The sequence below is a fragment of the Mchenga conophoros genome, linkage group LG1 (genome assembly GCF_057382185.1).
Source record: "Mchenga conophoros isolate Kocher_MC1m ecotype Shallow Benthic linkage group LG1, M_conophoros_male_GT1.1, whole genome shotgun sequence".
In the NCBI taxonomy this organism is placed as follows: domain Eukaryota; kingdom Metazoa; phylum Chordata; class Actinopteri; order Cichliformes; family Cichlidae; genus Mchenga; species Mchenga conophoros.
In genome coordinates, this window is record NC_140526.1 from 21126461 (window position 1) to 21143157 (window position 16697).

Genomic DNA, 16697 nt, shown 5'->3' on the forward strand with positions numbered 1-16697 from the left:
CCAGAGTAGGACCCAATTAACCATGCCCCAGGCGTGGTACGCTGGACCTGTGATTTATTATGCTGCATAGAGGTTGCCTGAATCACTTTGCCGATCAACGCCGACTCTGCATTCACCAACGAGCTGAATCGGTTCTACGCCCGTTTCGAGGTTAGCCAGGCGGCTAATGCTATCTACCGCCTGACTACCGAGGACAGTGACGTCATAAGTGAGAGACCGGTGACCAGCATCGCGGAGCATGACGTCCGAGGGGCACTGAGGAGAGTGAACACAAGGAAAGCGGCGGGGCCAGACGGCATCACCGGCCGTCTGCTGCGCTGCTGTGCTGACCAGCTAGCAGGTGTGTTCACTTACATCTTCAACGAGTCCCTGGCGAAGTCTGTGGTCCCCACATGCTTCAAAAATTCCACCATCATCCCTGTGCCCAAGAACAGCAACCCCTCATCCCTGAACGATTACCGGCCAGTTGCACTGACCTCGGTGGTAATGAAGGTGTTTGAGAGGCTGCTGAAGAACATCATCTCCTCCTCCATCCCAGACACCACAGATCCGCTGCAGTTCGCCTACAGATCCACAGAGGATGCCATCGCCCACGTCCTACACACCACTCTCAGCCACGTGGACAAGAAACAGGGTAACTATGTGCAAATGCTGTTTGTTGATTACAGTTCAGCGTTTAACACAATAGTGCCCTGCAGACTGTTCACAAAGCTGAGGGATCTGGGACTTAACAGCCGTCTGTGTGCATGGGTGTTGGACTTCCTCACTGGCAGAACTCAGGTGGTGAGGGTGGGCAGGTGCTTCTCCAACAGCATCACCATCAACACAGGAGCCCCTCAGGGATGTGTCCTCTTGCCACTGCTCTACTCCCTCTACACTTCAGACTGTGTGGCCACCCATGGCTCCAACACCATTGTGAAGTTTGCTGACGACACAGTGGTGTTGGGTGCCATCTCCAACAACGATGAGGCGGCCTACATGGATGAAGTGAAGAATCTGGCATCGTGGTGCCAGGACAACCACCTCCAGCTGAACGTCAGCAAGACCAAGGAGCTGGTGGTGGACTTCAGAAGGGGTCAGCACAGAGACTACAAGCCCATCATCATCAATGGAGCACCAGTGGAGAGGGTGCAGTCCTTCAAGTATCTTGGTGTCCACATCTCCTCAGACCTGACATGGACTGCCCACATTCAGGTCCAGACCAAAAAGGCTAGGCAGCGCCTGTATCACCTACGACAACTGAGGAAGTTCAGGGTCTCTCCAAAGATCCTCAGGATTTTCTATACAGGTGCTGTGGACAGCATCCTCACACAGAACATGACATCGTGGTTTGGGAACAGCTGTGTGAAGGACCAAAAAGCTCTCCAGTGAGTGATCCGTACAGCAGAACGCTGCTGCAGGATTGCTCTCCCCCCGCTTCAGGACACCTACACCAGGAGATGCCGGACTAGAGCAGCGCAGATACTGAAGGACCCGTCCCATCCTGGCAACAAACTGTTCCAACTTCTGCAATCTGGTAGAAGGTTCCGCATCTTCCGGGCAAGGACAGAGAGACTCAAGAGGAGCTTCTATCCCCAAGCCATCCGTGCCCTAAACACACACACCCGCCCTCTCACATCATCTATAATTGACTGAGACAGGACTCTTCCAGACACTAAACCAAGGAACAATGTACATTTCAATTCCTTTAATTTTAAATATGTTTATATTGTCTATCCTGTAAAATAGTCAGATGTCTATTCATATTAATGTACAGAATTCACCTGCTTGCTGCTACTACTGCACATTCACCCAGTGCATATACTATATATATATATATATATATATATATATATATATATATATATATATATATATATATATATATATATATATATATATATATATATATATATATATATATATATACACACACATACACACATATATACATATACATATATACACATACACACATATACATATATACACACACACACACACACACACACATACATACATATAATGTTCTTCCTCTACACCCCCCCCCCCCCCCAATTTTTGCACATGTCGAGGAGCGTGTCAGGCTACATTTCACTGTGTGTTATACCTGTATAACTATGCATGTGACAAATAAAGAACCTTGAACTTGTCTGGCCCCTCACCCAGGATCTACACGGGTGACCCTACCAGGGGCAGATTGCTCCTGACAACTTAGTTCCCAGGATCACTGGAGCGCACAAACACCTCAACCTTCATAAGGTGGCGGTTCGAGATCTGTTGTGATGAAGAGAGAGTTGAGCGGAATTTACCGTCAGTCTATATTCCTACCCTTACCCATGGTCACAAGCTGTGGGTAGTGACCGAAAGAATAAGGTTGTGGATACAAGCAGCAGAAATACGATTCCTTGCTGGGCTCTCCTTTAGAGATCGAGTGAGGAACCCCATCTCTGGGGTGAGGAGCTTGGTCATTCGAGAGGGAGCTTTAATGTTGCTCCTCAACATTAAAAGGAGCTGGTTGGGGTGTTTCGGGCATCTGACTGTGCCCCTTGGATGACTCCCAGGGAATATATTCTGGGAATGTCCTACCAGGAGAAAGCCCCAGGGCAGACCCAGGACCTTGATGAGCTGGAAGACACAATGGCTGCTCATTTAACATTTCTTTGCTGGAAATTGTAACATGTTCTTCACACACCATGATATGATATTAGTTGATATCTAATTGAGAGCTAATTGTAACACATACCAGAAGACAAGGGGAGCATAACACACAGCCTGATGGACGACGCGACACTGACTCAGAGAAACACAGGATTTAAATACACTGGGAAGTAACGAGGGGAATGAGACACAGAAGGAGGGCACAGCTGGGAGAAATCAGGACTGACGAGACAAGCAAAGCAGGACACATTTACATAAGACACGGACCTTCAAAGTAAAACAGGAAGGATCACACAGAGACGAACTTGACACAGTGGAGACAGCAACTAAGAAACACAGAGACATAAACCATAAGGCAGAGGACTCTAAGAACAGAGGGGACACAGAGGGGAACTCAAACATGCAGACACAGACTTACACAGAACAGAGGGGACACGGAGAAACATGAAGGGCAAGGGATCGAAACTAGAAACCACAGAATAAATCACACACATAAGTACAATAATACAAAAACCACAAAGAACTAAAAACGCTGGGTCAGGAGACCCAGGACCGTGACAAAAAGAGCTTGCCTGGTACATATGCTTTTATATTTTCTACCCTGTGGTGCAGAAGCACACGCACACACGTGCTAAATGTGAACAAACCTTTTTTTGTACATTTTTGGAACATGAACAGAGCATTGATGTTCTTTATTAATGTGACCAGAAAGTCATTAAAATGTATTATGTGGTATTTGTATATTATTCACAGTTTTGGAGGCGAGAGACGTGCTGAATGAGAGCCAGGTGTCACAGGCTGGGTCTCTGACCCAGCGCTCTGAGTTCATGTTTGTATTTGTCTCATTTTGTTATGTGATTAGTTTTTGTGTCATTTCCTATCTGTCTTTAGTTTGGGCAGTTATTGTTTATTGTTCCTCTGGTTTTCTATGTTTTGGGTTCTTGTATTATTCATCACGCATTAGGTTTGTTAAGTTTGTGTTGTCATGTCTAGTTTTAGTGTTTCCTGTTTTATTCTGACAGTGTCATGTGTTCTTTGTTCATTGTATTTAGCTTTCCTCTCCTGGCCCTGTCATTAGGTTTATGTCAGTCAGCTGTTCCCCCATGTGTCTCCACTTCCCCTGATCATCTCATGTATCTATTTAAGCCCTTTGTTTTCTGCATGCCATTGTCGGGTTGTCTGTTTATTTTGACCTTAGTCTTAGTTAGTGTTCGTCACCCGCAGTCATAGTTATGGTTTTCGTCTGTCAGTTCTACATTAGTCTTAGTCATAGTCTTTGCCTGTTATTTTCCACCACAGTTATAGTTATAGTTTTTGGTCTTAGTACCTCTTAGTGTTTTGTCTCTTAGTGTTTTGACAGTTTGTTATTGTCTGTTATTGTGTCAAATCCTGTTATTTTGTCAAATCCTGTTATTTTGTCAAATCCTGTTATTGCCACTGTGCGATGTGTTCACTGCTACAGATACCATGGCAGTGCCAGGATTGTGAGTGATTGCTGAAAATGTTGAAATGTACTCACTCACTTTTTATTATTGAAAGAAACTCCGTCCCGGGTCTGGTCCGTGGATCGGGTTTCCCTGAGGCGTGGGCGTCTATAAGCAGAGTTTTGTCTTTACCCTATAAGATTCAAAATTATTCTTATGTAACACTCAGCAATATATTCTCAAGTAGCACTCAGATATGCCGTCAGCGGGTTAGTTACGACGTCGGGAGCAGTTAGGAGAACAAAATGATACAGAGACTGTTCAGGTTGCTTTCCCAAAATCAACTCAAAGTTTTATTCTTTTGTGCAGCGGTATTTATAGGCAGAAAGTTCGTGTGTCAACAAGTTTCAAGTTAAAACCATATAAGGAAGGTCCCCCAGCTCTGAAAGAGGCCTTCTACAATCGTATCTCAACATACCTTTGACAGGTCCGTTAAACACTAGACAGTTGGAATCCTTTGTTCTACAATTGCAGTAAGATGCACTCTCAAGGCCTATAAATCTTATACAGAGGTCTCCTACATCCGTGAGTTCTGACACAACCCAGATGGTCTTCACATAAACATCTTCTGCAAGGGAGTGATAAGTAAAAGAGTGATTTGTTGGTGTTTTCCCTCCAACCTTAGTATCTACTTTCACACCATAAAATCTTGAGTTGACAAAGCAAGAGAAAATGAGGTTAACATAAAGAGCCTTGTTGAGTCACAGAATCTTCTGTTCTAATATCATCAAAAAAAGTACCCAGTACATGCTCCCTTAATATAAAGTTGTGTTAAAATATTAAAACCTGCCCAAAATGTTTTGGTGACACTGGAAGCAGTAGAAAGTGGCGTATCGTAACTGAAAAGCTCTTTGGAAAACAGTTCTTTGTGACACATGTAAAAGGTACAGAGCAGCATTAGCATTCATTAGGAGTCATGTCATCGGCCACCTGGCAACTCTCCTGTTTTTGGTCCAACCCCCGGGGGAAATATCTGGCTCTTCAGCTGCTACATGTTCCTCTGTGCTCATCATCTATTTGTTAACTGTGACTGGTTGCTGTTTAGTGCTCAGCAGTGACCTTTTTTCTCCAAACACCCGCCCGCCACTTGAGCTTGAAGTTGCTGGAAAACCAAAAATCTTAAAGATTCTTCCTTCTGCTCACTTGCTCCATAATAGGCTTTTTAAGTTTTTACAAAAATTCTTTAAGAAAAAAACCCTTTACATATAAATTCTGCCTGGCAGTGTTAAGACTCCCAAACTTGGAGAACAGGAGATGTTTCTTTGATATAAAAATCATCCTCCTTACCCTGTATTCCCAGAGGCTGACCTTCAAATGGTGAATCCCATTTCAGGCTGTCCTCCCCTCCCATACTTCTTCTACCTCGTGCACCTGAAAACCAGATTTAATTTAGTCTCAAAATGAATCTGTCACTTGTAGTCGCTGGCAATTTCTTCAGGTTAACAGAGGCACAAGCGACGGTGCAGCTCCCATTTATTGGTCACAGGAAACTAAGAACTTTCACTTTGCTCAGCAAAACACCTCAGCCTCTTTCCTGTGGAGCCCATCAGCTCTCTGATCAGAGGGAGTTAAGTTGGGCAGACTTTACCAAGGCTGAAGCTGTTAAATGGATCTGGCCTGCAGGTTGCAGATTCCATTCATGATGCTACTGAACACATTCAAGCTTTGTGAGACACCCGTCGTGACCCAGCGGGGAGCTCAGGGGGAGAAACTATTTAGCCAGCTCAGCATGTATACTGAGCAGGCACCATTACATCCCACTGCAACATAGGTAGTGGGATTGGAAGCCATTTTGGGGGGGAGACAATTTAATTTCACTACACAGTATGTCTGTGGGATGAAATAAGTTAGTTTGTCTATACATGAATGCTTTGTGGCATCTCTGCTTTTCTGTTTCATCGCTTCATCTGTTTTATCCCACCATAAAGAGCCAGCGGTATTTCCAGCAATTGCTCTTCTAATGTCGCTGAGAAATGGCAGCATTTTACTAATGCATGTGTGCAATTTCAGAGCTTGTTTCTTCCCTTACATTTGTCTACACAAAAAAGGTTTGTCAGCATTAAATTAAATGTTCATAATCTCTATGATGAAATTAATTTGGTGGCTATAATACATAAACACGACCCCTGCTAGTGTTATATCTGAGGCAATTTGTGGTGCAGTCTGTACATGTACCCTAACAATAACTACACAAAAATGCATTAGCTATAGAAAACTACACCCAAATAAGCAATCGGTGGAATCTGGCTACAAAGGGCGGTTGGGGTATGATCTGATCATTTTTTGGTAAATAGTTCCTATATATTTGTTACACCTTGTGTCCCAAGACTGCAAAGATGTTCTGAGACGAGCATGATGTTGTCTGATTGCCGTTTAATTTATTTATCAAGCATAAAGCCACTGTCACCCTACTGAAAACTACACACTTTATGCTTTTGTTGCATAAACCTTGGTCTCATTTGTCAAGCTCTGCACATTGTTCAGCTTTCACCTTGACTACCTCTATCTTTTGTGCACTACAAAAAAAATGTTAGCATTAGACTAAAAGAAACCTTAATATAATCCTTAACCAGAGGCAGGAATCCGCTACTTGAACTGTGGCTTTGAGTGTAAATCTCACCGTAGTAACACTAAAGATGATTTCACCTCAAAAAATATGCATGTAAGGAAATTATTTATATATTTATTAAATTATTATAGACAAAGTCGTGCATCATCCTGGTGGAGTATTTAACTTGGCTGGTATGGAGGTATGAGATCAGCGACAGATTTGCAGGTCAATATGCAAATATAATGTTTAAATTTACTGTTCTATGCATATATTAGCGAGAGATAACACTCTGATAATAGAGCAGAAGCCTGTTTTTCCTCTTGTGCTTTGTGACTGATAAAGAAAGGAGGCTGTTTTGACACCGCTGATGTTGCTCCTCCACAACATAAAGCTGTGACTCATGGGACCTCACAGGTTCAGGCAGCAGCTTTAGATGTCCTTGGAAACAAGATTTTGAAGTTTGCAGCAGCTTTGTTTGCCTGGTTTCACACTATAGAAATATAACACAAGGGCCTTATACAGTTTGAGGGAAAAACTAAAGACCTAAAAAGGTTTTTCTTTTCTTCCGTGTTGTCTTAAACACAGGCTGGCTGCTTTAATTTCCAGCAGCAGGTGAAGTAATGCAAATTCCCATTCATCTGTAAAAAGGAAAAGTTGACTTTGAATGCTGCCTCTCAAAAAAATGCATCTGACCTCATTAAAAGGGATTCACATTAAAGATTTATGTGCATGGGCATATCTGTGTCACAGAGGCGATATGCTGCGCGCAAAACTTTGTGTTGTGAAGCAACTGAAAAGTAGTTTGCATGTATTTTTTGTCTATTTTCTTTTTTTTTTTTTTTTTTAATTGCAGTGCTAGCACAGTGAATTACACAAACACCTTTCTGGTCGTTTGTGTTGATTTGTATGACAGAGCACAGCTTTACACACTGGCTTCATTATTGTTCAGTTAATCGTTTAGTTTCATTACAGGACCAGGACAAGTTCAGCTGCGGCCGTTTTAGGTACTCCTGTGTCTGTCCTGCTGTGACTTTTGACAATGACTACTGTGAAAAAATCTATTTTATTGAAATGGAATGAATAGATAAGGACATATTACATCCAAACTGAGTAGAGTTCACTCATGGATATAGAAATGTTACGTGTCCCCTTCAAAAGCATTACAAATGTCATGTCAATGACATGAAAACAAAGCTTTGCTGAGATTTAAGAAATTAGGTAACCAGCATCTGTGGAGAACGTTCATCAATCTGGTTACAATAATAACTACTGTACGTGGTTAAAGTCAGTGGATAATAATCATGCTTCACAATAATAAACACTTTTCTGTCTGCTCTTTTTGTCTTTTTTTGGAGAGTATGTTACTTTGAAACAGCATCTAGGAGCAAAGAGTAGTTTCTTTGCTCTTGTCATCATTTTCTTTGGTAAGTAAGGATCCAGAAATAGAAGAAAATTACCTTTACAGTTGTAGGAAAAAAGAAAACCATCTATTCAGTTTAATAGTAAATCATATAACAATAACATCATATTTCTTTCAATTAAATATGCGGAATTGATAAGATGGTTTCCCCTTATTTTTTAAAATTATTATGATTAATCTTGTTGAACCCATATGGCATGCAGTTTTAGAGCCACCTGGCACTCAAGAGTGGTTTTTCTATTGAAAATTGATTTGAGAATTTTATATCATCTGGATATGTAGTGCAAAGACATGGACAGAGAGATGATTACTGTACCTTTTTTAAGCAAGAAATTTGCATCTCCTGGCATTTCCACTAATAGTCTCCTCGTCTCTGACACATTTTACACAAGTGCCTGGATTATTCTAATTAGAAAGGGCGATCATTTCCAACACTGAATTTTTCCTCCTGGATCCAGACATAATGTTAGATGAAACAGGGAAATCTGTTGAAAATTGGTTAAGTAATGACTACGGTTCTGTTACTTGGTGGGTTCAGATCTACAGCCATATAAATGCGTCACTGATTTAAGTGTGATCCTTCTGCCATGCAAACGTGTGAAAACTAACAGTTGGGATGATAGTGAGAACCAGCGGGTACGAACTAGGTGACAAGTGTAAAAGCTCAGATTAAATTAAACTCGTGCATGCTCAAGCAGGTCAGACACCTTTTCTAGAAGACTGTGTTTTTCTCTTATTACACCTCATAATTAAGACAAATGGAGCAAGGTTTGCTATTTAATATTTCTCTTGGGTCATGTAACAATCTCATATTCAAAATTGAACTCTAATTGCAATTAAAGGGGTACTGCAACATAGAAGATAAATTATTTGTTTTACATTAATAGTTACAAGTACTCTATCTTTCCCAGTTTCTTGTGATTATCTCAAGGATGGCTTTGGTGAACAATTGCCTTTTGAGTTTTTCTATCTTATCAATGTAACTTCTGCAGAACAAACATCTGTGTGTGGCTGTATGTTGAACAGTCAAGCAGCATATGGCCCCATATTGTTTGTCAGGGAGGAACAGTTTACTGTAAAATAATGGCTGATGCTGAGTTAGCAGATTAAAGAAAAAAGCCCACATCTGGCTGTAAAGCCTATTCCAAGGTTATAAAGTCTATATAAAATATAGAGTCCATCTGGATACGTGCTATTTTGTGCAGGCTCAAGTGTTTATGAAATCTGACCGCGTGTTGTTTTATAGTTATATACAAATTAATTGATGACAGCTACTTTTAGCAAACTAAAATGAAGTTAGAGACACTTTTGTACACTTAGCAGCACCTCTGTGGATAGTCTGTTGTGCATAGTACTGTGCAAAAGTCTTGAGCCACCTCTGATTAATTTGTATGTTTTTAGGTGCAGCAATTTATTAAATGTACAAACATACATGGAAATACAGTATGTAAGACAAAAATATAGTTTGTCTAATTCTAACAAGATTGAAACTCAATATTTGGTGTGACCACCTTTATTCTTCAACACAGCTTGAACCAACTTAAGCAAGCTGTCTTGCAATGTCTTTCAGTAGTACTCAGGAATAGTTCTCCAAACTTCTTGAAGGACTTCTCTGGATGTTGGCTGCCTTCTGGTCCACTTTTTGTCAAGATGATCCCACACTGCTTCAATAATGTTGAGATTCAGGTGCTAGGAAAGCCAATCCATGACTGAGAGGATTCTGTTGTGTTTGTCTATCCAGGTATGCTTTTACTGCATTGGCAATTTGATTGGGATCATTGTCATGGCTCCTTGACAGCCACGCTTGCAATGAAACGAGGAAACAGTTAAAATAAATATAATCAGAAAGCCTGGAGAACTATTGTTGAAGAAACTCTGGCAGCTTGGAAGCAAACTTTAGAGAAATGATGGGTGACTCAAGACTTGCACAGTAGTGTAGTTATATATAAATTAATTGATGCCTGCTGTTTTTTAACCAATTAAAATAAGGCCAGAGCTAATGTTTGGAACGGCAAGTACCACCTTTGAGCTTAGTCTGTCGTGTTTTACGCTGAAAAAGCAGGCGGTGCACCATCGTCACAGCTGTTTTCAACAAAAAAGGAAGCTAGCAGAGGCAAAGGTTAGTTGCAACAAAGGAACCAAGGGAAAGAAACAGAAGGAACAGCATGATTGAGAAGCCGGAGATCAAGACACTAATCAAAGGCACGCATGGATCTGTAACTCTGCAGCTGGGTGCTCTTTCCTGCTCGCAGACACGCTTTAACCTGCAGTGACCAGAGGGAACAGAGAGTCACACTTTAATTGATTTTACTTTTATGTTCTGTTGCTTAATGGAAATCAAATCAAAACTCAGCCATGGGCCACTCAGCCTTTCTCTTCCTTTTCCTCTCCCCCCACACACCCCTACCCTTCATCCCAATCCTGTGCCGTGCTGCTTTGAAGTGTAAATCAGATTCTAGTGATGTATGAAAATAAAGTGCAGACTGTACACTAGAGATCATTTTGCAGCACTGAGGGCATGCAGGGTGTAACCAGAAGTAACTGTGTCTTTTTTACAATATGTTTAGGTCAATAATGCTTTATACTGTACAGCTCCGTGTATGTGTGTGTGTGTGTGTGTGTGTGTGTGTGTGTGTGTGTGTTTGATGTGTTTGTCATTCATATACCTGCAGTTTGTCCTTTCATCCAGCTTCAACTGTAGAGAAAAACGCAGTGACCACCAGGTGTTCATTATTGTGTATAAAATTCAGTTTCTGAAATTATACATTACTTTAGCAATCAGCTAAAAAAAAAAAAGAAAAACACTGCTTTTAAAATAAAAAAACCTTAGCAAAATCTTAGCCGTGATAAAATATTTGCAGTAAATAATAATAAAATTGGCCACTTTATAGGCACCAGCAGTGACCCAGACAATGAGTCAATCAGTGCTTGTGACTGAGTTTCAGTTTTACGTCATTTTTATTTATAAAGCATCAAATACTAATGAAAGTCAGCTCAAGACATTTTACATAGTGAGGCAAAGAACCTACATATTTATTTATATATAAAAAAACACACAACCCTGTGAACACAGCACAGTGGGAAGAAAAACAAAGTCTCTTTTAAGAGGAAGAAACCTTTGGCAGAACTAGGCTTAGGGAGGGCGGCCATCTGCTACGACCGGTTCGGGTTAGGGGAAAGCAAGAGAGGCAACAAACAGCAAACAAGGGAAGACACAAACTACTAGAGAGATTATACACAATGACATGCAATTTTTAACTATTTGTTTATGATGCTATTTATTTAATAAGTGTAGTCATTAAATTATGTGTTAACACACACACACACACACACACACACACACACACACACACACACACACACACACACACACACACACACACACACACACACACACACACACACACACTTCTGTGGTTCACAAAACATAATTTATGAAGCTACTGTGGTAACAAACAAAGTGAGATTTTTGCAGAGAAACACGTTGATGCATGGTTGGCACCAGCAGGTTTGCACACATTACCCACAAATGACAGAGAGTCAGGGCAGAAAGTACAAGTAATATGTATCCCAGGATGCCCCCATTCATCAAAACCTTTCAGGTGAGACACTTGTTTTTAAACTAAAGAAGTTTAAAATAGTGGAGTAAATAATTCAATAAAATAAATCAGGATAGAACTATGGCTTAGACATATAGTGCAACTTTAATTGAACTCAATGATCATCTGCATGTAATTTAATGTGGGGAAAAGGTCCAATTTGATATTCATTTTCACTGGGTCCCCCCTACCTCCTGGGCCCCTGTGGTACTGACCTAGCTGCTTCATTGCCTTTAATGAAAACCCACATTTTCACCTGAATGGCATAAAGACTCTTAATGATGTGACTGAATAAATTTAAGTCATTATTGCCTGTCTTTTGTTCAGCTTTAGCTTTAGCTTGCATCACATTCAGTCAGCCACACAATTTTACAGTTCGAAAGACTTCATATTGACAAGCAACCGGGACATCACAGGTGAGAAATATTTATAAACTATTAATAAACAAATTACAAGAATTAAAGGGGGAAACACAAAACACATAAAGGAAAAACTGAAAAATGAGATGAATATCACATTACAATTGCAAACATAGGAAAAATTAAATAAACGACAGTGTCTTTTTTTTTCTTTCTTTTTTGACTGGGGGATAGGACAGGGAGAAAGAATGAAAGAAAGAGAGGGAGAGAAAGAAAAATAGAGGGGAGAAGAGATGGAGGGAAAGGGGGGAAGAAAAAAAAGAAAGAAAAACAAACAAAACACCTCGATCACCTGTATGGAGATAAAAAACCAGAAGAGAAAACAAACAACAAAGAGCAACATAATAAAGACAACACCATCACAATAAACTGGCTAACAGTAGATAACAGTATACTTTTTTAATTTCACCTGTTGAGAATGAAAAAAGAAAACAAGCAGAAGAAAACGAGAGCAATAGAATAAACAACATCACAAGGGTCTATGGGAATGTAACGGTAAATACTAAATATTAAACATTATTGTGCAGCACGTAAGATCGACAGCGCACAGTGTGCTTTGAGGTAGGAGCCAAAAAGGGTGTAGTTTGTGTGTGTGAGCACCCGTGTGTACACCTGTGAGCATGGACGAGCTTGTTTTTAAAAGGTTCCTTCATGTAACGATCTGCTAGAGGGTGTGGGGAGCCACTGCCCCGTCCACCAGGGCATGAAGCAGGTATGGAGGAGATCAAAACTCCAGACATCCAGAGGCCCCCAGAACACAAGAGACCAAGGAAGACCAACGGAGGGGCAGCCGCACCACTGTCCCAGAAAGAGCTGAGGAGAGTCCCAGATGAGGGTTCACTCAGCAGCCGCGGAGCAGAAGCCAGGGGGGGTTGCAGTGACGTGCCCGTGCGCTCCGCCAGCAGCCAGCTGTGCCAGAGTGACCGAGCCCCAGGCCGAGAGGCCGAGGGCACCTCAACCCTGAAGTGGCCTAAGCGAGCCCCAGGCCCAGCCCCCGGGGTAGTCACACATCTGTCTGCTTCCCAGGTGTTTGGTGGCAAATTTAAACTTTACATCACTTCCACTTTCCCACACTGTCAAACTCATTGTGATGTCACTGGTCTAGTCCACTCATCTTTCAGCTCAATCATCTGTCATTTTTCCTTGCAGACGCCTTTGTGCAACCCACCTCCTCCCAATCTGCACCTTTCCCCTGTTACACAGGCTCCATCCAAGCCTCCATCTTCATCTCCACCACCATCGTCTAGACTCCTGTGTGGTCCTGCCCTAATTCCTATCACTGCTGGCATTACGTCCTGGCATTACATCGGACTTCCATTGCCAAATGCTTTAAGTGAATTCTGTTCAGTTCCTTCAAATGTTCTCTCCTTATTTAACTGGTGTCAGGTAAAGATAGCTACGGGAAGAATATTCAACATGACAATCCACTTTTCTTTTGAGACGATATGTTTAGGTTTGAGCCCAGACACACCACATGTGTTCGAAAACAAATATTTGTAGAGGATTTTATTGAAATGATGGATGATGGTAGCTGACGTTTATTTCAAGACAGGATAAGGACACATTTTTAAAGTGCTGGCAATCCTGGATTGAGTATGTGCCGATTTTAAACAAGCTAAAAATAACTTATAATAATAATATTAATAATAATAACTTGTACTTCCTCCCCTAGTTGCTAAGCTACTCAAAGTTATGATAGTATTACTGTAGGTTATTTACTTTCTTAATTAGGTTTAGGGGTTTTGATTTTATATCAAACTGGTTGTACAAAAAAAAAGAAGAAAAAAAGAATTTGAAGCCAGTTTGTGGTGTTGTGATATACCATGTGCATCCCAAATAAGAACTTAAAGCAGACAGGTCTGTGTGAAATATATAGCCATGCCTGTATCCAGCCTTAGATAACACTGCCTGGATGAGTGGTTTTGGGCATGTCCCAGTGGCAGGATCCCCCGGGGCAGACCCAGGATATGCTGGGAAGATTATGTCTCTCGGCTGGTTTGGAAACACCTTGGTGTCCCCCTGGCATCTCTGCTTAGACTGCCACCCCTGCAGATCAGTGGCAATGGATGAATGGATGGTTCATGGTTTCAGCTCAGTACACTAGATGATCACCAAAAAATATAACTGAAGATCATCACATACACCACAGGACCAACTTCAAATTCATTAACATTTCTGGTTAAACAGGCATTGAATTGTAATTGTGACCTCAGAGGTTATTTTGTTCATCCAGGAATAACACGTGCATAGGCATGTTGAGTCATAACCCCTAAAAGCCTTTTTCTGACTCAAAGTGTTGAAGTCATTCCTAAGTCAGTCTCCCACAGCAAAGGGATGTCACCTTTAATATCAGTCAAACTGTGGAAAAGTGAATTTGCGGCATGATTTTCTACTTGTTAGACCTTTACTTTAGTATCTTTAGACAACTCAGGTCCGGTATTACATGTTAAAGCTTGTTAGGAAATGTGAATCATTCGTGGCTTAAAGGCTTATAAACAAAAGGATTTAAGACAGATTATTTTTTTTCTACAAAGCTCATATAATAAGGATTACACATAAACCCCCAAGGTTTATTACAAAATAGAAAAGACACAGACAATTTTTCCAGAGAATAAAATGTTCAGGAAGCGTTACTTTATTCATTCATCGTGCTAATGGAAAATGTTTTTGTGAATTACACTGTTAAAAACAAATCTACAAAGATGTAATAAAATTACAAGGTGATTGGATTTAAGAAAACATCTTAATTGATTGTAAAATATTTCAAGCTCCAATATTGCTACAAAACACTGAAAAGATTCCCTTACCTTCACTCTTGAAAAAGAAAAACCTACCACGGAGGCTTTGGGATTCTCATTCTGGGCAGCATAAATATATGCATGATGTCAAGTACTGCAAGTTTAGCCAAAATCTTTTCATTCTTGCATGAGAGAAAAGAAAAGAAAAGAATCTAAAGCTGAAATGGAAAAAGTAGGGCAAAGAAAGGAGACTTTATGCCGGGTATTAGACTCCCCTATTGTAACGGTCAACGATGATGAGTTTATTTCAGCTCTACAGTTGCCGAATAAAAGGTGGCCAGAGGTTGAAAAGCTTCTCTGAATGAAGGTTAGAAATATTCAAATGCACGAAGCTGCAAACTATCATACACATAATAATACAGCAGATTCTCACTAGATGTATTTTCTGACATGTACAAAATTCTTAGCAGTAACAAATAATTATAAGCCAAAGTAGTAGCTTGATCACAAGAACAAAAAACGAAAAGAACAAAAGAAGAACAAAACAGCATGCACGGCACATTTGCATTTTTTCAGCATAATAATATGATCTGCATTTCTTGGTTTAAAAAACGAGAGCATCTGACAGGAATGCTACAAGACATCAAAGCAACCTGATAACCATCTATCAGCCGTTAAACTTGAGTTAAATTAAACCATTCTGGATGTTTAACACGTTAGAGAGCTGACAACTCCAGTGCACTTTTTACGTCTCTTTTTAAACACCTACAACAAGAAAGCACAATCACTGGGTGCCCTGGTAACTAGCTTCAAAATGGTGCATTCTTTTATTTTATAAACCATACACACCTGCAATTTCTGTCAGTTTCTTTTGAAGTGAAGCTCTGGGACTCTTTGAGGTTGGTATTAGGGCTCTATAAGCCACCGAGCCAAGCAACTGTCACATTCGGTCTTAGCAAATGGGCTTGTCTGCATGTCTGATTAATTGCTGTGTGCGAGAGGTTATCCTCTAATCATCACTGCAAGTTCATACAGACAAAGACACTACCTCTGTAAGTTCTTTAACTGTGGCCACGGTAGCCATTAATTAGCACACACTCAACACATAATTACTAGGCAGTGCCAACCTGGAAATATGAAGCAGATATTTGTGGTATTTTGAACCAACTTTCAAACCTTCCCTTGAAATTATGCACTTCGACTCATTATGAATTGTCCACTTTTACTACATAGTATTTTGATGTGCTATTCAAAGTCTCAAGTGTAAGTTTTTGTACATCCACTCACCGACACCATCATGTGCTTGTCAGAAGGGGAAAAGGAGCGATCAGATATGGAGCAAATGTGATTTTCCTACCCCCTCGAGAGCGTCTGGTGAGGATAACACTCCTCAGATGTCTGGCACGTTTAAAGGCTTGTCTCCACCTCAGTCTGAATACCATGATATATATATATATATATACATGTACACAAATAGATCACTTACAGCTCCAGTTTCCATCATACTTGTGAAGGTGGACATAGTTTAATAAATGTAAATGTTGGTACATTTATGTTGTGTTGCCTCCAGAAGAATGAGCTGTCTGTTTGAGGTGGCCAGCAAAAGAAAATAAATACCTGGGCTTGGGTGTAGAAGCAACACTACAAAAATTGTATAATTGCTCAAACAGCTGTGGAATATCTAAATCTGCATGTAGTAACATTTTAATAACATTTTTTCATGCTCTCTTTCTTTCAGGTTTTTCCGTATATGCTTAGCATTTATGGACAGAGAATAGCTTCTGTTCTTGAAATGATGATTACACATAAATCATTTACCCAAGAATCAGATAAATATTTGTATTTT

At 40.6% G+C, this 16697-nt stretch overlaps 1 protein-coding gene across 1 annotated transcript; it reads left to right on the top strand.

Moving 5' to 3' along the window:
- Positions 1-593: 593 nt before the first annotated feature.
- Positions 594-13360, top strand: LOC146583320 (uncharacterized). The gene is made up of 3 exons (XM_085275151.1): positions 594-634; positions 735-1288; positions 13263-13360. Exons 2-3 carry the CDS (start codon positions 979-981, stop codon positions 13358-13360), a joined length of 408 nt encoding a protein of 135 aa, XP_085131277.1. The 5' UTR covers positions 594-634; positions 735-978.
- The last annotated feature ends 3337 nt before the right edge of the window (positions 13361-16697 follow it).